This window comes from Myotis nattereri (genome assembly GCF_964212035.1).
Source record: "Myotis nattereri genome assembly, chromosome: 19".
NCBI classification, from domain to species: domain Eukaryota; kingdom Metazoa; phylum Chordata; class Mammalia; order Chiroptera; family Vespertilionidae; genus Myotis; species Myotis nattereri.
The window spans coordinates 19,940,244-19,963,864 of NC_138095.1; the positions used below are offsets into that span (position 1 = coordinate 19,940,244).

Here is a 23,621-nt window from a genome sequence, read left to right on the forward strand (position 1 = left end):
TCACTTCCTTCTGCACTGGGACAAAGGTGCTCTCTGAGTACATGTAGGCCTGCTGGGGTCCTAAGGTGAGCAGAGCTCATCCTCTTAAATCAACCCTGGAAGGACAAGCATCCAGGGCACTTATGACCTCAGTGTGACTGTCTGTAACCAACAGCCTTGGCCTTTCGTGAGGGCCGGTTCTCAGGGCTGGGGGACCGTCTTGTGATTGGAGCCTGTGTGAGGCATTTAGAAAAGTGAAGCGAGTGAAACTTGGCCCCCCCTAAGAGGGGGAATCTAAAGAGGCCCTAGAGCTGTGAGGTTTGGCAGCCCGAGGGAAGGACAGGGAACCTGAGAAGAATTGATTTTCAATCAGGTGCCAAACCTATTGGCATTATTAACTCTTCTTGTTTGTAGTTATCACCATCTGTGGTCAGCCGAGAAACAGTCCCCTACAGTATCTCCTTGCAATGCTCTCCACAGCACTGGGGGTGGGGGGGCTGTCTCAGTTTCCCAGAAGCGGGGTAAGAAGTCCAACCTCGGTTGCTTTGTCATGCTTCGCAGTCAAGAACATTCTGGGGATGCTGAGGAGCGGGGTTTGACAACAACAGAGGAGTGTGTGGCCCCAGGTTCCTTCCCTGCATCTCAGAGTCCTCCGATCTGGGGGAAGAGGGGTTACATCATCTCCCCAGCTCCTGCTCCCTCTTCAAGGCAGGATAGAGCCCTCCCATGTGGCCAGCATCAGACCTTAGCACCTCTGCTTTACATTGAATTGTCCCCATTCTTGTTGCCCCCACCAGGCTCCTTGAGAGCAGGAACTGTCTTTGTTCGGGCGCTTACCTGGTGCCCAGCGCAGGGCTGGCTAGGAAGGAATGGCGCAGACAGCACGTGCTAGCTCGCCCTGTGCAGAGTAAGGGAGTAGTTCCCACAGCACGTGGACCTGGGGAGCGGCCAGCGCAGTGGTTTTCATTCATTCATTCTCAGAGGTCCCTGTGGCATAGCTATGATTCTTAATTCCACAAAGAAACGGAGGCTCAGAGAGGTAAAAAGCGCCGCCTAAAGTTAGGTGAGCACAGGTCTGGTGGCTCCAGGTTCAGTGCACCTCACCCAGTGCCCTCCCGAGGACACAGCTCTCTGGGGAGCACCCCAGGAAGCAGGGCCTGTGTGCGAAGCAGACAGAAATGCCTAGGGAGGCTTTACAAAGCCGCAGCTTCCCTGTAAAGGTCAAGTGCCAAGTGACCCACGCGCTGGGGAGACATTGCCATCAGTGGGGTTCATCAGAGAAGGCCAGGCTTCTTAAAGGAGGGACCCTAGCCAGCCAGCACCCGGTCTGCAGTGCAGAACCAGCTGGGGAAGAGCTGCGGTGCTCACTGGAAGGCTGTGATGAAGACCCTCCCCAGGGCTCAGAGCGCAAATGTGGCTGGGGCTGTCGCTGCGTATTGCTAGCGCCCCCCTGTGCACGAAGAGAGAACTGAGCCGCTTATGGGCAGAGGAGGGTGGCACAGCAGCCTGCATTTCAATTCTGACTTCCCCAAACCAACAAGTTGAAGCGACTCCTTCAGTCAGAGTAACAAGTAAGAAAGCAAGTCTCCAGGCCCAGAGTGGGCCCCTGTCTCTTCTCACCGTCCCCTCCCTGTACCCTCCAGGGTCTCAGGTGCTCCCCTTCAGGGCAGCTGTGGACAAGGATGGGCTGGAGAATGCACCCCTGGAGGAAGCTTTGGGTTTGCACTCCTGCCTGGGGCTGAGCAGGCAGCCAGGGGTAGGGAAAGGGCCCCAGCTGGGCGCCAGTGCCTTGGCCTCGGTTTGTTCACTGGGCACCCTTTTCTCTGGATTTCAGTTTCTTCATCCGCAAAAGAACGACTGAATTGCCTTGGTGTCGCCCCCTCCCCAGGCCCTCCCTCAGCTCTGCAGGATGGTGTCTTTGCTCACTTCTCCAGCCCCCCCCATTGCTCCCCACTTTGTTTTTCCTTGGAAATGGTCACCAAGAATTTGGATGATGTCATGGTTCAGACTGTTTATTTTGAGTAGGAAATGAATGAGATGCTTACTGGGGCTCTTCTGTCTGCTGCCTGAAATTCCATGCCAGCTGGGCCTTCCTGGGCCTTCACCTGCCTGTCTGCTATTTGAGCAGCACTTCTGGCCCTTTCATTGAACTCAACCAACATGCTTTTATTGAGTGACTATTATATGCCAAGTGAAGCTGTCCCTCACCCTCTGCCCAAGTCATAATCTGGAGAAGATACCCACTTTCCTTTTAATAACTGTGGTATATAGCAAGGATTATATCGTTGCTATATGTATGCCTCTGTACAATTACCTATATGAGGACCCAAATTGGAGAGAAATAGAAAATGACAAACGTAGACAAGAGCTGATAGGGTAGGGTATTGGGAAGGGGGGAGTGGGCAGCTTTTATTGGTATAATGTTGCCTCTGCAGACATACACGGAGACTTTGACAAGTAGGTCTAAGACAGAATGAGCACAGTACACATCGGGCACCATAAGACCCGGGGCAGCACAGACTCACTTTCATGCCGGCGCCTAGAGAGTCTTGGTACAGATGTCATTGCAATTTCAACATTAAAGGGGGAATTGTACAAACCCTATGAAGCAGGCTATGGGATTTTAAAAAAATAAATACATAGATTCATCCATTCAGTCAGTCACTCATTCACGGCTGAAAATACACAGATAATTAATACACAGTCCGTGCCCTGGAGGCAAACACAGGGAGAACAAACAGGAATGCATCAAGAAATGTTTTCTACCAGGTAAACCCAAATCCAAAAGAAGGGTTTTCTTAGTTAGCAATGACTGATACCTTCCCATCTTCACAGCTCACTGTGTATAAGCCACCTGGCAGTTGTAAGTATTATTACTATTGTTGATGTTATTATTTACTCTGTGTCTGTAGGGCTTTCTGGGAGACCTGGGAGGGAGCAGAGAAAGTGAGCACCTCTAAGGGAAGAGTGCATTTTAAATGGAGACCTGGATGGGAATGATAGCACTTAGAAAACAAAGTCCTAAAATAGAGTTTGTGGAAAACTTGGAAGAAACATCCTTAACATGTGAGTGAATCCTAAAGTTACTCACTGATGCCTGCAGCCTCCTGCCTCCCTCCATGCCCATGGCTGTCCTAAGTAAGATGGCGTGTTTTGTTGGATGGCCCTTCTTCCTCCTAGCAGCACATTACACGCTGGTCCTCTCTGTGGCCTGGAGCTGTGCTGACACCGGGCAGCTTGTACCTAGAAATCTCTTCACCTCCCACAGACACTCCCCATTTGCTTTACAGGATTAAGGCCAACACTGGGAAAAGGTGGGTCCGTGGAGAGCTGGGGATTCTGGCCGCGTTCTCTCCTTGCCAGGTGGTTAAATGTGAGAGCATTCTGGGAGAGACAGACTCTGACCCTTGACTGCATTCCTGACCCTTGACCCCAAGGGCAAGTTCACAGAAGGAGAGGACCCGAAGGACAGAGGGAAATCTCCTGACCCTCGCCAAAGGGGCTAGCTGCAGCTGGCTGGCTCCATTCTGCCTCATGGGTGGGCCTTAAGGATGAGGTGCTGAGTGGATGTGCTCTGGGGTGCTAGCTGGCTCCACACTTGCCTTCTATTGGCTGACAAGTGATGTGGTTCATCAAAAACAAACACACCAAAAGCAAACAGACAAACAAACCCAGATTGTACCCCATCACCACTATTACCACCTAAAATTTTACTCTCCAAAGAATTTGAGGTTTAAGTTCATCAGAATAAAAGAATTCCTTTCTCTCACCTGCCCGCCGCATTGTACATAACATTAAGCATTTCTATGAAAAAAGTATGTCTTTTAAAAAACACTGTGGAGAGGTCACAGTCTGTTTTGTTCATTTATGTGGGTCTTTTAAAACAAGCTGCCATATTTGCTACCTCTTTTCTTGAGCTCAATGCAAAAGTAAAATTTCTGTAACTAAAATAAATTAGAAAATTTAGTGCAGGATAATTTGACAAAAAGAAATCAGACTCTTTTTTCATTTAAAGAATACATTAAGGTTAAACATACAACACACACACGTGCACACGCACGCACACATACACACACACACATACACAACAATCCGCCTCTGCAGGAGAAAGCACACCAGAAAAGGCTCTGCATATTTCTATTCATTTCATTTTTTGAACAATTATATCTTCCCATTCACATCGAACATGGGGAAATGGATTCGGGACAGTCCGGGGCCGGGAGGGGTTAAACACCTTTTTCTTCTTCTTCGCCAGTGTGCTCTGGGGATGCGAGAACCCGGGTCAATAGACAGATATATTGACTTGTTATTATTTAAAGTTGTTTAACCAGGTAGAGATAAACGAAAGCTTTCAGCAGCTGAACTATCACACAAATCACAATTAAGGTGGCATATGTGTTCGGAAGACGTAAAATCAATTCCCACGAAGATAATGTTTTAGTTTCTATTTGAACTTGAAAACAGAAGTAAATTTTCAGCGGCAGCAGCTGGGCTTTTTCCATCCAGGAGGCTCTCTATTAACTGTACAAGAAGGCCCTTTATTACCTCTCCTAATGGTTTTCCTCTATGGTTTTGTCTTCATCAAAGAAGCCAAATTGATTGCTGCGGTGCTGTTTACTGATGTGGCTTTGAGGACAGCGGCAGCTGGGCGCTCACCCAGCCCAGTTATTTGGACCTCTCTCCCTTCTGTGAGTGCTGTTTATAGTTTATGAGGAGAGAACAATGGACCCCTTGAGGCCACTGGTTGCACTGGGCCTGGGAGGGAGGCGGACTGGCCTCTTTCTCAGCCTCACTCTCTCAGGTAGCCTGCCCTGAGCTTGCCTGGCTGGGAAAGCCTGTGGGTAGGAATGGGAGGCATTTTAACCTAAAATCAGCTCTGTGATTTAATCACCCTCCAAACTTACTGCCAATGGGATGCCACATCTAAGGACTGCGCCTCACCATTTATCATTTTAAACATATAATCATGAGTGTGGTCCTTCTAATTCCATCCTATACTCCCAGGTGGCCAGGACCACATTTAATGTCACTAGACTCCTAATTGGACTTAGTATGCTGCTGGCACATAGTGGGTGCTCTTACAAAGGGGGTCATGGATCTTGGGAATCCTCTAGTGCAGTGGTTCTCAACCTGTGGGTCGCGACTCCTTTGGGGGTCGAACGACCCTTTCACAGGGGTCGCCTAAGACCACCGGAAAACACATATATAATTACATATTGTTTTTGTGATTAATCACTATGCTTTAATTATGTTCAATTTGTAACAATGAAAATACATCCTGCATATCAGATACTTACATGACAATTCATAACAGTAGCAAACTTACAGTTATGGAGTAGCAACGGAAATAATTTTATGGTTGGGGGTCACCACAACATGAGGAACTGTATTAAAGGATCATGGCATTAGGAAGGTTGAGAACCACTGCTCTAGTGTGAATCCACCTCCTTATCACATTGCCCTTTGCTATCTTCATTCATGATGGTTCATGGGAAATGGGGCCAGTTTAATGCTTTCCTCCTGCTGAGTTCTCCCTGTCCTTCGGGTAAGGTATGAAGGTGCAGGCTAAGCTGGATGAAAAATGAAAGTAGACAGAGATTGACCTTTGGAGGCCACTGGGCTTGCCTGTGAGTAAGAGAAAAACTATTTTGAGGGCATAAAAGTTTGACTTCCCTACAGGAGAAAGTGGGGTGCAAGGTCACGATGATTCTGGAATGAGGACAGAAGCAGATTTGGAAGGAAAAATGACCAGCCAAGGACTAGCAGCCAGGGAGCCTGGACACCAGCTCCATCTGGGTGCTAACTAGTTAGGTGTTTGCTAGGCAAGCCATCAGCTTTTGTATTGTAGATAATTTGTCTCAATGGTGAAGCCCAAGCTTCTTAAAACATGAACACTTATGGAAATACAAGATCAGCATTACTGTCAAAGAGAAACAGACAAACAAAATATGCCAACAGAACATGATTAAAAGAGAATACCTATTCTATTCGGACCCATTTCCTTTGGGACAAAGTAATAAGTAGGTAGATACCATGGATTCTCCCTTCTCAATATCTTCCATATCTGTATGATGCTTTCCAGCCCATGACTATCTCCTACCCTCATGATCACAAAAATGGACCACACAGAGATCTTTACCTCCCCACCTTCCTTCCTACTGGTGTTGACTTTCTCCCTTCCAGTCTGCCCAGTAGATTTCTGTGAGGCCTCTGCTCAAAAGGCTTGGGTTCATTCATTTAACCAATACTGTGGTTCACCATGTGTCGGACACCATTGTAGATGTTTGGGAAACAGCCAACACAAACTGTCTGCTGTCATTGAGTTTGGTGTAGTAGATGGTGACAGAGAATAGATGATGGATGGGTTGGTAGGTAGGTAGGTAGATAGCTATTTTTATAGACATACATTTATATTTATTTAAAGTCAATAGTTCCCTTTTGCCTGAAAGAAGTCAGATTTGACTGAATATATTCTATACTTCATTGTCCATAATCTATTTTCCTCGGCTGTGATTTTTGTTGATTTTTCTTATTTTGTCCAAACTAGAAAACAAAGAGAAGTGATCTCCTTTTACTCAGATGACACTCTATTGTGTACTTGGAGCCTGGAATTAAATTATTTCCTCTTCTCACTTCTTTGTAGGATTTACTTTCCCTCTTCTCTGTCGCTTCCCTGAGTCTCTCCGACTCATGGATAGTTTAGCTAACAACACCAGGGGCTTGTCTTCAATGGGAAAGAGGAATGGGTAAGTGCTGAAGAGCCCAGCCTTTTTCTAGACCTGACCCCGGAAGCCAGATCTCTGGTGGTAGTCTTACCAAGAGACAGAACCCCTTCCCCCCACCTTCCATGCTACCACCTTCCTTTCTGGAAGCTCAAAAAGAAGGTGTACTTACAAAAAACACTTACAGGACTCGTTCTTGCGTTCTATTAATAGAGAGCCCAGTGTGCTTTGGAACATGGGGTGGACCCTGAGAACGGCAGGCAACTTGGAGTGGAACTGGGGAAAGCATGCCATATGGAATCGGACCATCTTGAACTGGGTTCCCAAGCCTGCTAACCTCTAGCAGTGTCCTCGGAGCTTCAGTGAGGGCAACGCATTACTTCTGAGGTTGTTTCCCAGGTTATATGAATCCATACCTGGGAAAGCTCCTTGCTACATGGATGATTTTCATAAACATATAAATGTTAGCAGCTTTTGGCCCTTGCTCAGCTCCCACTCGCACCTGCCTCCTCCCTGCACACACATTGCTGTTGCCATATGCTATTGTGCAAGGAATGGGTCTGATAAAATATGTTAGCCTGTGGACATCACTGTGCTAAAACAAATAGAATATTCACACAACAGAAATTTTACACACACACACACACACACACACACACACACACACCTCCAATGGCCCCTTCCACTCCTTGTATTACTCTCTCCCTCAGCAGTTTCAACATCCTTAAGGTAAGACTTAAGAGGAGGGAAGGGACAGTTGAAGAGTGCTGATACTACCCACAGAACAGAGATCAGTACAGGAGAGAGCAAGGCAGGGGCAGCATGGAGTTCTGTGAGTAACTCAATGAGAAATTGACATGAAAGGGGACACAGTCAAACAAGCACACCGACTCGGGTCCTGGAGCCACCATCTCACAAGGGGGAGAAGTCAGGTTGTCTGGGCTGCCTGCGTAGCATGGAGATGGAGACTCTGGCTTCAAGAGAGCTGGTGCCTTTGTAGCTGAGGACCTCCGGTAGGTCTCTTTACTGTCCCCGTTGACTCCACCATGCAGCTACTACTTCTCTAACAAGCAGATTCCCCAAAGACCTTTACTGAGAAGAGACAGAAACTGACTTGGTCTTGTAACCAGAGCAACCGTCCTTGCAAATCCACCAGGTGGGGAATAAGAGCAAGAGATGCAGGCTCCATGGGCAGAGCCCAGCTTGCCTTCTTCCTCAGGGACAGCCAACCGTGAAAGCACCTTCGCACCCTGCAGGGTCTCAGGCCCGGGACATCCATAGACAACCACGATGCATGTGTAGTTGATTTCTTATACCCTAAGGACTGCACTGAGAAATAGGGGGAAAGGGTAGAAGGAAGTGGATAATATAAAATACATAGAGAGCTGGATTCTTTGCTAGGCACTCTACCCATTTTTATCTCATGCTTCCAACAACAAACCTGAGAATGTGATTTAGAACAGAATCATCTCTTAGCTTACACTATGCCTTCTAGACCATCATGTGTGGTAGGTGTGGGGTGGTTTGGCAAAGGAGAAGACAGAGCAGAGGGTGGTGAACAGAAATTAAGTAACTGGCTGTCTCTCTGTGCCAAGCATCTATATTTCAGGAGCTTGTCAAGTCCTTCTGTGCTGCACCTTGTACTGTACACCTCACAGCAGTGTCTACTTTGCAGGTGAGCACACTGAGGCTATAAGTTGCACTAGTGTATGACAGAATCAGGGTTTATATTCAGCTCTCCCTCTCTTGCAGATCCTGCTGCCTCAGCTCAGAGCAGTGAACATACATGGGCTCAAACTCCCGTAGCTCTGCGTTCACATACACTGATGGGCCACCTGGAAAATTGTGTTGCCTTGACAGGCAGCCAGACACCATGGCTTCCTGCTACGATTCAGGCTTCCCTAGTTTTAGGAGAGCTGCTCTGTGAATATTGGCGGGGGGAGGGGGGAATTAAAGCTAGAAGTATATCTATATTCTTGAATCATTCAAATGGAGTCAGAAGTAGCTCTCCAATGAGGTTTGGAAGCTTAAGAACTTTTCTAAAATTTGTTCCCAAGCAAGTGAGCATCAAATTATATGGTAAGAACACAAAGAGGACTCGCCTTGCTGTAACCAAGCAGATGGATTGTAATAAAATACGTCCAAACACTCTCGGAGCCCAGCCATTCTCTCACCACACAGGGAATGGTGGTTTGGCCCTAGTGTTAGACGTGAGAGGTGCCAGATCCCATCTGGGTGGTGAGACAGCTGTGTCAGTTTCCCCTTCCCTGCTCAGTCATCTGTTAGTTGCTTCCTGACTGCCGAATCCAAGGACTGCTCTCTACCCTGCCATCACAATGAACAATGAAAACAGTACCTTTGTAAGACAAAATCAGGAGACGCAGGGAATGGACAATGAGAAATGACTTGCAAATGACACAGGAGCTGGAGTTCCCATCAAACTAAAGGGAGGGAGGATATCAGCACCCCTTCTAGATGAGGATGGGTATAATTACACGACTCAGGAGAGTCCTGATGGTGCCCAAACCCCTCCACCTGGGACTTCTAAGGATGCTTACAAAGATATATAAAAACTGGATGGGACCTTAGCATCTTCCTTAGTTTTCAGAATCACTGAAGATACCATCTTCCACCCAGTTGGCAAAATTGGAAACCTGGAATATTGCCCATCTCTCCATCGCCACATGCATCTATTCCTTCCGAATTGATCTGCCCTCTAACAATCACTTCAACTTCTCTCCTACTTCTTATTACTCCCAGTCATTTTTTTCATCTGAATTATTTCAGTTGCCCTTAAGATGTTTTGCCCTTGCCAGTTTAACCAATGCCCATTAATCTACCCTCCTGCAATAGTGACCTTTCTCAGTGTGAATTCCATCTAGGCTCCTGATTAAGTCCTTTGATGTCTGCTCTATCTATTTTAGGACAGATCCCAACATCTCAGCATTTCCTGCAAAGTTTTTAAGGATTTGGCTCTTGCCTGCCCTTTCTACCTTCTGTCCTGCCCTGTGCCTCTGCCTTCACCCTCCTTGGATAATCTGTACTTGGAATTTCTTGACCTTGCTATGCCTTTGCCATTACTCAGTTGCTCCTCTTCCCTCCCTTTACATGGCTAATTCCTTCAGCTCCTTCAAGACTCAGCTCAGGCATCTCATCTTCTGCAAGTCTTCCTTGAGCTCTGATGTCTGTGTATGTACCCTCTCCTGGGTTCTCTAGCCCTTGAGCAACACCTCCTGTGTTGTGCTGTAATTTTAAATCCCCCACTGGACTGGGATGTTCTTAAAGGTAGACAGTATTTTGTGTTTGTCGCAGTACTTGTCATATATTAGGTACTGCATACATGTTTATTAGATTGAAAATTAATACCCACTCTATTTTTTCAACATTTCTGTGGTGGTCTACCAAAAATCCTCCCAGTTTTCTAAGCTTGCATCCAGAAATCAAAAGTGTGTTTCTTCCTTTTAAATTTCAATAAAAAATAACACCGAAAATATATTTTCTTCAGTTTTTGAAAGAGGCACATACAGTTGAAATGATGTCTTATAGGGACTCAGGAAAGTGAGGACTTTGAAGGAAAGCTGAGGAAGAAATGGTGGGAGGGGACCTAATGCTTATTTTGTAACTTATATGCACCAGGCACCATGTTAAGCATTCTTACTTCTTTACAGGTAATCATTCTCATAGCCAGGCTTCTGAGGTGGGGATTATTACCATTGGATTAACCAAGAAGAGGCTAAAGTTCAGGCAGGATCAGAAATTGGTTGAAGGCAACATAACAGAACTTGTTAGGTCAGAATTTAGAAGTAAATTTCCCCAAACTACATCATATTCTGTCTCTGTAGAGAAAATACTTGCTTTGAGGACTTCAGCTTAACAAAAAGAAAAAAAGAAAGAAAAGAAAATGTTTTACAGGATATAGCAAATCATGGAGGTAAAAAATGTAAATATTTTTATTTTTGGCATAGAAGATGGTGTTAGACATGTAAATGCAAATGAATCCCAGAGTTATAGTCAACTCTTACCTGAAGAGACTCATTTTAGGGGAAAGTATTCAGCAAGGCCACAGTTAACTTCTGCCTCAACACCCTGGAAGTCTCTGCTATGCCCACACCCAATCTCCCTTTTCTCCTTTCCCTCATCAGAAAGGCTTGTGGAGCTTTGAGATCCAATGAAAGATAATATATATGCTCAGTAGTCCTGTGTCAGAATTAAACTTAATATGCTGCCCGGATTTGACATTCTAGAAGTTATATCTCCCTTTCTCCGGGAGTTCTTGTGTGGGCTGCATCTCCAGTTAATTGCACAGTGTGGGCCCTTTGGCCATTTTTGCTTATAACCTCTTCCATGATGCTCTCCTATCCAACACCTGTGTGCTGGCTACATCAATAAAACTTGAACATTGCATGTGCCATGGTCCTGGTACCATATTAATTTTTGAAGTAATATATCTGTTCACCATATCTGTTGCCTGTATTACCTGTCTACATCCCAGATTTTCTTCTCTGGGGGAAAGTGGAGAAAATAAAGAAGCTTCCAATCATTTCCCAATATCTGCTCCCTCTGTAGTCATTTTCTCATAGCTTTATCTGTATATTTGCAGTATTATACTGTAATGTTTCTTTTTATAGGGCTGTTTTTACATCTCAGATTGAGCTCCTTAAGGGATGTTTCTTACTAACTAAATGTGATGCATGAATGAATGAATAAATAGAAAAATATAAGAAAAAAGACATTCCTAATGACCAGATGAACATGTTAAAAGAAGGTAGCATTATTTTTAGCTTTAGGGTTTTGTTTTTCAATAGTAAATATTGGGTTTGGTACCCATTCGTTATGCTCCCTAATTTTCATAAAAATAACTAACTTATTTAAGAGAAAAATAAATAGCAAAAGAGAGGTCGTTGCCAATTAAGGTCTCTCCTGCCTGTCTCTTCAATCATTCGTTATGCTCATTGCATGCCTAGTGTTAGAAAGTTGAACATCGGCATGTGCTCATCTGAGGGTTTCCACTCCCAATTCTCCATCCTCTTCCAACTGTAATACATCTTGCTAGCAATAAGAATGCCTTGAGTATATTTCCTAAAGGAATCCTCTATGTATATGTTTTTAATAGGGTGTATTTTAGACAAAAAAAAATAACAAAAAAGCAATCCAATTGTTTAGCTGCCGTGCTTAAAAATAACTAGATAAAGCCTCTCTTGCGGAACGAAAAAATAACAGCAAAGATTTTCATTACCTTGAAGTGTCTTGGTAAATAGGTATGCCTGCCAAAGGCTAGATGAAGGATGATTGGTAGATGGATTGACAGGCGAGGAATGGATAGATGGTTTAAATAAATAGATGGGAGCAGTCACATTAGGGAAGTGCATGAGTGTATAGATGGAATAAGGGTTAGACAAATGGGGACATAATCTGTGAATGAATAGGTGAGTGGTTAGCTGATGGAGAAGTAAATTGGTACATTGATGATTGATTGAGCTAAGTGCCCAGGTGGAGTGGAAGACCGGTAAATGTCTGTGCCAGCCGGAGAACAGACAGATGGGTAAACGTTTCAGCATGTATGAGCAGGAGCAGGAGAGGGTCGGGTGTGGATGGGAAGAGGGTGATTAAAAGGAATAATAAAATGAAGATGGGAGAAGGAGCACTAAAGGTATTAAGATGGTTAAAGGGCTTGAAAATGTATTTCCTTGACAAGTCATGATTTTACAATGATCCGGAGGAAACTGGAAATGTATTCATCGGTACCTACCATTTCCTTGGTATTTTAATTTTCAAAGAACATGATCTAGTTTATCATGTTATCTGTGTCTCATTCCCTGTGAAGGAGACAGAGTCATGAAAGGTCAGGCAGTAGCCCTTGTCTACCTAGAAAGCCAGGAACAAACAATCCTCAGGACTCTAACTCAGCGTCTTGGCCAGAGGTGCTAGCCATGCGGTAATATCAACAGGGGAATCTTAACCCCCTTTCTGCTAACTCCCAAGCCATAAACAGCCATTGGTTTTAAGCTTTATTTAGGCAAGTCTTGAGAAACCCAGTGGCTGAAAGAGGAACAAAAACTGCCAGAGAAACTAAACCACGCTGTGAGGAGCAAATTCGCAAATGGTATAGATTAGGAAACAAACACTAGGAAGGTCAAATGCCCATCAATGTCACGTATCTAGTTACTGGCAGAACTGGGAAGGGCTACTTGATAGAGAAGCTGAGTGTACAAAAGAGATTATATCCATTTCTTCAGAAAGTCAGAGAGGTGTGTGATGAAGGTAGGGGAGTTGGGGTTTTAATGAAAGAGAAAGATGGTTTAGAGAAGGCAACCAGAGGGGTGCAGCTTCTTTCGAGGTCTCCTTTTCATGCTGGTACCCATACTTTAGTAACACCAGAGATGTAGAGCAATAAAAATGGCATATATGTCTACGAACAAATGGACATAGTCACCATATCTTCTCATATTCATTCTTGTCACAGTTGTGAGTGGAATCAAACTGCAGAATTGATTAAGGAATAGAGTGTCCAAACTGAGGAATACCTGGTCACTATATTTCTGAAACTTCTCTTCTCATTCCATGGAGCCTCGGTCAATAAATACATTTTGTAGGCTTTGAGGCTGCAGGTATATCTTATAGTATTTGTAAATGGCATAAATATTAGATATAGATGTGTATAGAGAAAGTGCGTAGACTGCCTTCTATGCTGTATGTGTGTATATGCTTGGGGTGAAGAGAGGTGCGGGGGAGAGAGAGAGAGAGAGAGAGAGAGAGAGAGAGAGAGAGAATATTGCATTCCTGATTGTGTCTACTCCCCAAAACCTAAACCACATACATGGTAGTAGCATAGTCAGCTTCACTTTTCTCCATTCCTGAGTGCTCAATGCTCAATGACATAGCCTAATAACAAGCCCCCCCAAAATTACAAATTTCTTTGAATTTTATTGATACACTGCACAATCACAACCATCTCGTGTTCATCCTGAATTAGAAAAGGTTACAGCTACAATGTAACATGCACAAAATTCAGGTAGTATATTCACCCTTAATACAATTATTGACAGAAATCAATTCTTCATTGATTTTTCAGGAAAAAAATGGGGGAGAAAATTAAAGAAGAAAAAAAGAACTCTAGAAAGCTGACAAAGTTATACTCTTGTATCATGTGATCAATTTTTAAAGCATTTGAACATAGATTTGCTTTAAGGATAATTGTGAGAATGGGCACACCCATTGTCTGACATAGCTATAACGGCACTATTGATAAGTCATAATTTTTTTTTTAATCTAGAGGACTCTGAACTTGACAGATACATTTTCGTACACGCACACATTCCGCACAATTGCACTGTACATGTCACAAAAATTTTTGAATGATTAAAAACTGCTCCCTCTACCTAACACGAGGGCAGCTATTATTACTTATCATTGCTATTATCGATGTCCTTATAGATCTGCCAGTAGCAGAGAATGTGACCGAGAAAGAGTAGGAAGGTTCACAATCTTTCTTCCTGCACTCAGGGTGGAACAACTGTGTGCCTTCAAAGGGGCACCATTGAAGGACACAAAAAGGAATCTCTCAAAATATGGGAAATTAGGTTTGGCTGACTACTTTCAGGATGAAGACAATTGGGCCTAATTGAGTCCACTCCACATTCCTCTGGACTCCCAGAATTCTGCACCTGAAGGCTAAATTGCACGCTTTTCAGCTCCTTTTGCCATTTCTTTTAATTGCAAATCTATTTTCTTCTTCCTTTCATTTACTTCTCTTCTCTTAAATAAGAAATGAGGGAAATGAGACTGGCATTTTTATTTGTTTACTTTCAGTGATCATTAGGCGTTCTCATCATATGGTATCTTTCTTGAAAATGATGCCTTCCTAGTTATACACCTGTGAAGTTTTATTGCAACTGCTCAAACGTTTTTGTCTTAAGAGAAAGACACAGGGAAACTTTGGATAGTACCACGGGGAGGCAATTGGGTATAAGCTTTTCTAGGTATAGGTCTTGTGCAAAGTGAAGATTCTCCTTATTGGACAAAAAAAAAATATAAAATGAATTTTTCCAAGAAGAAAAATTTTATGCTGCTTTTCCTATTTCTAAAGAGATTAAACTTTTCTCTTTAAAAAAATAAAAATTTGTGGGTTGTGTTCTTTGGGGGAGGGGAGAATGGAGGGTTGGTTCCAGGTACTGCAAAGCCACTGTTTCTCTGGTTAAGACAGTGAGATTGTGAAGGATTACCCCACCCCATATCTCTCCTCATCTTGAGCCATTTCTCACATCCTTCTACTGATGGGCTGATGCCATTCATACATCACTACAGAGGAGAAGACAATCTCAGTGGCGTTGGAAGCACTGACCAAAACCAGATTATTCAATTTACAGCCACTCCTGATGCAGTGACAGCGATAAACTCTCTTCGGATCCACTGCCCACCTTGAGGTTCTCTACACTTTTCACGAAAGAGTACTTTTGTCATAGGTGGAACTTGCTAATTCTTCCATGTTGAGTGCAAAGCAACTGGGTTGATGCAGAAACAGATCCTTCAATTCATCCTTGGTTATGGAGTTTCTAGGGTCCCAGAGCACACTTCTCACCCAGGTCTTGAGAACTCACTGCCCAATCTTGGAAACATACCATCTAGGACGAGGCACTGGTTTCAAAGGAAAGAGGCCCAGACCTCTTTTTTGATACAAAGCCTTACCTTTCCTTCTATTCAGTTGAGCACAGTTGCAGAAGAACAATCATGCACAAAATATATGCATGTGTCACCATCATTCTCCTGTATGTCTCCTCTCTCCCAGTTAAAGCACGAATGAGAAAAACTAAAAGCACTTGCTTAGACTTGCAGATGACTATATCAGGCACTTGACATTAAACTTCTGAGAAAACAAGCTTGGCCAGAATCTTAACACTAGCACTCTCATTGGCATTACTTTGGTGGAAGTCCATATCAACTGTGTCTGGGGAAGGGGAAGGTTTTCAGAGTAACGGCATTGCTGAGTTCCTCTCACCTACTCTCAGATAAGCATTATTTGGTTATCTTCCCATGGAAAACCCGCGAAGAGGCATAGGATGCTCAGAGACTTGTTTGATTTTCCTCCTTTACCCCTTCCCCATCCCCACCATGGACATCTTGAAAAAAAATCTATCCAACAGGCCTTATCCATCTACCCTCCATACGTAAAGTTGAAAGAGCACGTGTACTTGTGGATGTGGTCTTTAGTGAGCATTTACTGCTCGGTATGCTTCAAACTGTTGGGGAAGACCTACTGTCATATAGAGCCATCCCCACCAAAGTAACCCAAACAACACGGAAGCTGGGGGCCACCTGTTGTGAGGAAGAGCAATTTCCTTTCCCAGAGCCCAGCTTCCTGGGGTCTTATTTACTTGGTTTCCTTTATCCCAGACAGACGAGGATTGGCTGTAGGCTGTTCCCCCTCGGAAGTGTGGCTGGAATAGGCACTACCAGAGGTGCTTCCTGGTGTCCAGAGGAAGAGGGCAGTGCAGAGTTTCTTCGTGACTCTGAGGCCCAGCCTTGCCCTGTTCAGAAGGTTCTGGTGGCCTTCATGGCCCAAGGAGGGTGGGCCCCTTCCTCTAGGATGCGTCCTGGACTGAAGAACATGTACTGCTTGTGCATTTCAAGAACCTGTTCTTTGAAACCCCTAATTCTCCACAGCCTCCACATTTATTTTATTCCTAAGCATCAAATTGATGATCAGTAGGCCACTCCAATGACACATTTGATTCTCATCCAACGTCTGACACCAACCCGACTCCAGGTGCTCAATGTGGTGACAGATCTGAAACACTGATGTCCGACTTTTAATTATGACTTTATGTCTGCTCATGATTGTCCCTGGAAACTTGGAATCAATACACTGCTTTTGGCACATCATTTATGTTCCCAGAATCCGGCTCCTGGTGGCTCGCTAGGAAATGCAGATGTCTGTTTACAGCTGGCAAATGTCGTATTAATTTCACTTGCACCAGCTCTAACGCTTGTGAAAGTGCCTAGGTTTTTGTACGCCAAGGCAAAAAGGTTTGTATTTTATATGTGCACATAGCCACACACATATTTATTATTTATTATTTATTATTTTGCTGAAACAGTTTCCCAGTCGGATCAGGGTAGGTGTGTGAGCTTGTCATTGTGGATGCTTCTTTCTCACCCGCTCAGTAGGGCAGTCCCTGCAGCACAGGTGAAGTGAAACAGCCTTGTGTGGTTTTCAATGCCCTTCTTCTGGATCAAGGCATCCTCACTGGCCGAGTACTTCCTGTCCCAGGAGATAATGTAGAAAGGTCAGCTCCTGTTTCTATACTAGGTTTGCTTTGACGATGGAGAGCTGCGGACATTCTCCCCCAGAGCTGGTGGAGCAGCAGCCTGTAGCAGAGGAAATTGTGAGTCACTTCCACTTTCCCCCTCTGTCTGCAGTGTTGTGTTAATCACGTGCTTGGAAATTAAGTGGGTTGCTCAAGTGCCCTCCTCAGTCCAGAAGAGCTTTCTGATACAAACACCAGAGTTGTCAACACACCCACCATGTAATTGGCCTCATCGGCTTTTTACTGGATAGTTTTCAAACAGATTCAACTAAAACTGGAGCAGAGAGGAGACAAGAGCTGAAGTCATCGCACTCAGACAGGTGGACTGCTCTCTTTCCGTTCCACAGTCAGATGTGTTTTTCTTCTTTGCTCTTGCTATGAAGAAAAGCCAGCCCTGGGGTGAATCCTATAGGTTCCTGACATACACTTTCTTGAAAGGCGGAGAGAAGCATGACGGTTGGCTCCTTGGTCCTTCAAGTGTGAAAAAAGAAAAATACGCAGCAATCAAGGCTTCCCCAGGGTCAATTGACTTCCCAAGAAGGTGGCTGTGAAAACACAGTCTCTTCTGGGAATAGTGAGTGACTGATCATTAGAATTCTACTTTGGTCCATCCATTAACCGCATCTACGTTGGGTGGATGGGATATCATATTCCAAAGAGTCCATGCCATATTGCTTTTCTATGCTGTTAGCCTGTGAGATCATTGGCTTTCACATGAGAAGCTGATAGGTAATTTTGAAGATGCCAATGTCTGCTGAAGGTAGAGGAGAAATGAATACAGTTGAATAGACACAATATGATTCGACATTAATATGGTGATGAATTGATAGTGAGTAGTGAGGAAAGAAATAGAAAGAAGTGTTAGAAAATTACATTGATGGATTGACAAATAGAGTAAATAGATTACTAGAGAGAAAGATGGGTGGATAGATAATTGAATGGAGAGGAAAATCAGACAATTGAGTAGATGGATAACTGTATGATTACTTTGATAGATAGCTTGATAAAACCTAAACAATCAGCTATCTATAAATCATTTTTATGAGCTGAATAGCATTTTTTTAAGGGAAATACTATCCTCAAAATGTCTACCCCCCTTTTGGTCATTTGACTTCTAAATTTTTAGTATGGGGTAGAGTGAATAGCTTCAAAGCTCGAATCCCTGTAGCTGGTGAGAAACGCATATAGAGCAGAGTACCTAGAGAAGATGCAAATATATATATATATATATATATATATATATATATATATATATATATGCCTTGAGATAACTTCCCAGAAAGAAAGGATGTGAACCCTAATGTAATTAGATAATAATAATAAACATGGAGAGAGGGATATGTACATTGTAATCAGGAAAATGGTCCAAAGCTTAAAAGACGCAGATAATAGGACACTTGGATATAACTCTTGCTGTGCACTACATTATAAGTCAAGTTGTGTCTTCAGGGTGTTTATCACGAGGCACGGTTTTGCCCAAATGGAGCTCATGTTTTGGTATGTGGGACAGGAGAGGTTTGGTGGTGATGATGATGATGAGGGAAGCAGAGAAAAGGGAAGAACCCAGGGAGCAGGAACAGATTCCATTTTTGGACACACCAATGAATGATTAGCCTACACATGGTAGAACCCTGCCCTCCCCTCCCCCAACCCCACTCATTGAAACTGGAAAAAAAAGTCAAATAAACAAACAAAACTGAAGAATACAAATTTAAAAAAAAAATCAAGAGAGAATATCAGAAACAAAGAAACAAAAAGAAGCCCAAACTGGTTTGCCCTCCGCAGTGTAGATTAAAGTCTGTGATATGGAGAAGCAGGCGTTGCTCAGAGAACCTATGGTTTCTTATCAAAACTTGATGAAGAAGTGAGCAAAGAGGGTCCCTGATAGCCAGAGACAAGCCAGCGCTCTAGAGGCCGAGTTTACACCATCAATGACTGCTCCAGGCCCTGTGTAGGGGAAAGAGAGACAGAGCCATTAGCATGCACCCAAAGGTACCATACTTATTGCTGAGCAAATATATAGACATGCTTCTCTGTGAGCATTCCCCCACCTCTCACTTCCACCACTGACCCTTCTAAGTCTGGACAAATGGAAAGTGCCATGGGGAGTATTTAGAAACTCAAAGGGGCAAATCAGTGGGATGCCTTGACCACGACAGCCTGCTCTGAAAGATGGGGTTTAAAAAAAAGGGGGGGGGATGCAGGGAGGTAATGACAGTAAGTTAGGCCTATGTGCTAAAAAGTTAAGGCTGCAGACAGGGCTAAATGGTATGGCAGGGCCTGATGGCCATTTCATAAATATTACCACTAACTGTGTTCTATCTTTGGAGATAGAATCCTGGTCAGACAGGGATGCAGGAGAGAGCCATGGGGTGCAGGAAAGAGTCCAGAGTAGAGAGGACTGGGAGGGGGGTGGGGGCTTGGGAGGAACAGAAAAATTTTGTGAGCAACAAATATGTAGGTGTTGATGTGGCCAACATGTCATCGTGTGTAACTTGGTATTGTGGGGGTTCCTCCTGAGGTCGTTGAGGAAGAAGACTCAAGAGTTTTAAAGATGAGGATTGGGTTTATCCCATCAGTCCATGGTGCCTCTTCAAAAGGAACAAGGAAGACTCAACCTGTCATATCCTAACTGCCAGCTAATGATGCAGCCTGAAGCAATTGTACCTGCAGCTCTTTCTTTCTTCTTCCCTCCGTCTGACCCTTCTTCACACAGCCCTCCTGAGTCATTCACATTCCATTGAACAAGACTATAGAATCACACATGCTATCCATTTCCTTTCATCTGTTGTCCTTGAGAAGAAAGACCACGGAATGGCATTATCCTGGCCTATTCAAAGGGCCCAGGGCAGATATGTCTGTGGCTAACTCTGCCTCTGTGCTCCTCCATCACCTTTATTGGGAAACCACAGGAATTTAGGGTCATAATTAACACGGGCAGCTAGCAAGCAGAGAGTATTCCAGGGAAAGCAAAAGCAAGTACAAGCCAAGGGATTAGAAGCCATCAGTAGACATTCCTATGAAGCTGTGACAAAGGGAAGGAGTTGCAAGCAAGACAAGCATGCCTCCTCTTCCTTTTCCAGCCAGGACTACACTGCCTTTTTAGAAGGAAATTGGGTTATTGGAAAGGAGCGTGGCTACTTTAAAACACAGAGGTGGCATAGGGGCTGCTCAGATAGGGCCCAGTCATTTGGCATGTTTGTCAACCTAATGGTGTGGATCTGTGCCTGCCTGGGAAGGGACTGATGCTGACCTTTGCCTGAAAAGATAGGTCTCTCACTTCAGCAGAGAGCATTCAACTGTTCGAACTTCAGGGATTTCAACATGGACAAGTTTTCTTCCTCTGATTTACAATGTACATAATTCTCTTATTGACTAAAAATTCAGTTTTGTATGATATCTTGAGAGTCTGGCTCATATTTCTCTGCAGATTTTTTTTAAAATAGAGTATCCATAGGCAAGGGCAGGATAATGTCTCTAGCTCAGGGCTACAATCTCCATGGAGGCTCCATAAATATTTATGGAAAGTAGCTTGACTCTGGGGCCTCCATCAGTCCAGATATATACCCTGAGGAAGCCTACTGAGTTGGAAAATTCCCAAGTTAAAGTTCAAGGTAATTTTCTATATTGTCTTCTGGAAAAAAAAAGAGAATAATTTAGATGTTTAAAATGAGTTTATAAAAAAATGAGCAATGTAGATTTATAAAACCCATATGTTTCTTTAAGTGTCTAACCACTGTGCTGTACACCTGTGCCTTTATCTAATCCATTGTGTTGATATTAACTTAAGAAACATTTGGAGCTCTAAAAGCTCTTCTTTAGAGGGACAGAAGTCTTAGTGTAGGGATAACTTTACTTCAACTTCTACAGCGGACTTTAGCATTTTGGTGATGTCATGATACAGCACAAAGTTGCATATTGCTAAACAGAGAAGAGAAGTTACGTATATAAGAAAGCAAAGCATAAAAAGGTGATGTATAGAGAGAAAAGAAGGTGGCATCATAAAGACAAACGAGTGTCTTTCATGGGATATGGGTTGCCATTGATGTTCAGTGCTGATCAAGCAGGGCTTACAGCCACAGTTGAGCTTTAGTTGTGTGTTCCAAAGAGTGGCAGCCATGAAGGTGACTTCATGGATATAGAGGGCTCAGTTTGCTTTGGATCACAATGGTGACAAGTATGATTCAAAATGGTAAACATACATGAGCTCATTTAATCTTTACAAAACCCACTGAGCTATGTACCATTGACATTCCCATGATATTAATGAGGAAACTGAAGAACAGAGCCGTTAAGTACTTTAACTATGGTTACACAACTTACACACCCAGAGCTGGGTTAGAATTGAGTTACTCTGTAGACAGAGTCTGAGCCCTTGATTATTACAACTCTACTTCCTCTCTATGGATAACAATACTTTTTCCCTTTTTCCAGGGACCAGAGCATCATGTGGTGAGAGGAACAATGGACTAAGAATCTGGAAATACAATTTCTCACGTGACTCTGCTACTCCCTAGCTGAGTGACGTCCTTTTTCTGGTCTTGGTTCTCCCACATACATTGTGAAAGGAGGTTGGAATTGATGAAATCTAAGATTCTTCTTCTATTTGCATTCTTAGTTATTGCATTAATAGAGACCCTACATCTGGTGCTAGAATGGACAGCTGGTGCATAGCCAGATGGCCTTTTCCAGTTGATACAGAAGTCATCACCATTCTGTCTTTATCACAATACCTTGAGATAGCAACAGAGAACCAAACATTCCTAGACCCCAAGGTTTTCTTTCCAATGGCTTCATTTTCTATACAGCTTCAAGGTAAATGAGCCCTGGTTTATAGTATTATATAATATGGCAGTTTACTGCCAACGTAACTTTGGTCAATGAGCAATGACTGAGCTATTCTGGCCAAGGAGCTAATCTAATCCAGCATGATGGAGATTAAAACTAGCATTGCTTTCCTCATGCAGATCCTGGACACATTGGAGGTTTGGCAGGTGGGCCAATACCAGTGTCATGGGGGCTCTACAGGAGGGCTCTCAGGCTCTGTCCAGAGCAAGAGGAGACTGGTTCACATCTGTGTACCACTTAAGACACAGTTGAGCCCTGGCTGGTTTGGCTCAGTGGATAGAGTGTTGGCCTGCGGACTGAAGGGTCCCAGGTTCGATTCCGGTCAAGGGCTTGTACCTTGGTTGCGGGCATATCCCCAGTGGGGGTTGTGCAGGAGGCAGCTGATCGATATTTCTCTCTCATCGATGTTTCTAACTCTCTATCACTCTCCCTTCCTCTCTGTAAAAAATTAATAAAATATATTTAAAAAATTTTTTTTAAACAAAGAAAGAAACAGTTGAAGCTCTAAAAGCTCTACTCCAGAGAGACAGAAGTCTTAGTGTAGGAATAACTTTATTCCCACTTTAGCATTTCACTCCCTAGATTGGAGAAATGTGGGACAAAAGCCATGGGCAATGAACTGATTCTTGAATTGCATCTGTACAGTAACCCTGACTCTACTGGAAGTGAAGTAAGCATCCGGGTTGCATCTCTCCCATCTGGCCTCTATGCTCAGGCCACTCCCATGATGAGGCAAATCCTTCCTTGTGCTTTAATAGTGAAGTGATGCATTGCTGCTGCTTAACTATTTGGTGTGGCCGCATGACCACGCAGCCTCACTTCTGGTTCCTCAGGCTGGTAGGAGGCTTTGCCAACCTTAGCTCAAATAATCTATTACAGGGGAGAACATGACGCCGGAAAGACTCATTCCCTGGTCTGAACACACGTTTTCAGATATCAAAATGAAGATTCTTTCCCATGCCGTCATTTGTTCAGATCCCAGTTGCACAAACTTCTCCAGGCTGTTGATACCCAAGATAATACCAGTTTAAATTCCAACAAACCAGGTAAGAAATGCAAATGGTGCCAAAACTGGTTTTGCTCAGTGGATAGAGCATCGGCCTGCGGACTGAAAGGTCCCAGGTTCGATTCTGGTCAAGGGCATGTACCTGGGTTGAGGGCGCATCCCCTGTGGGAGATGTGCAGGAGGCAGCTGATCGATGTTTTTCTCTCATCGATGTTTCTAACTCTCTATCTCTCTCCCTTCCTCTCTGTGAAAAATCAATAAAATATATTTAAAAAAATAGAAAAGAAATGCAAATGGTGTTTTCATTCTTATTATCTTATTTACATTTTCAAAAGGAAATAGGGAAGAACGTAAAGAAAGGTAGGTCTTATGACAAACCTAGAATCCAGAATTTAAATATGTAAGGCAGATTTTCAACGCTATAAACCCAAATTGGCCTGACTCCAAAATAATCAGCATTAGTTTTCAACTATGTGTTTGTTCTTCTACAGAAAACTAACCCTGAGGTACACCTGGATAAAGGACAAGTGTTTGAAGAAAAGATGGGACTGAAATAAAGATGGAGGAGCAGGTCCCAGGGATGCAGAGGCGGAGCAGATGTCCTCCAGGGCCTTGAGAAAGGCTTTCTGGGTCTCTGCACAGCCCTCCCTTGGCCTCACTGCCTTGTCTCTGTGGCCCTAAACATCCTTTGAGGTGAATCGCTGACCACTGCAAAAGTGCAACCAATCCTGACAGCTTTGGAGTCAGGCCAATTTGGGTTTA

General features: G+C 43.8%; 1 protein-coding gene across 7 annotated transcripts in view; it reads right to left on the reverse strand.

The window, feature by feature from the left end:
- The window catches only part of OPCML (opioid binding protein/cell adhesion molecule like), a 931,887-nt gene that overhangs the window by 55,758 nt on the left and 852,508 nt on the right, over positions 1–23,621 (reverse strand). For 2 of the 7 annotated variants that reach the window (XM_081113614.1, XM_081113610.1), the window contains one exon: positions 18,336–18,952. The exons of 2 other annotated variants lie outside the window; for them this stretch is intronic. In XM_081113614.1, the coding sequence (XP_080969740.1) occupies positions 18,852–18,952 (101 nt within the window). In that variant the 3' untranslated portion in view covers positions 18,336–18,851. Of the gene's footprint in view, positions 1–16,785; positions 17,760–18,335; positions 18,953–23,621 lie in introns of those variants that run through there. 3 more of the 7 variants (XM_081113615.1, XM_081113613.1, XM_081113618.1) reach the window with 2 other exon arrangements.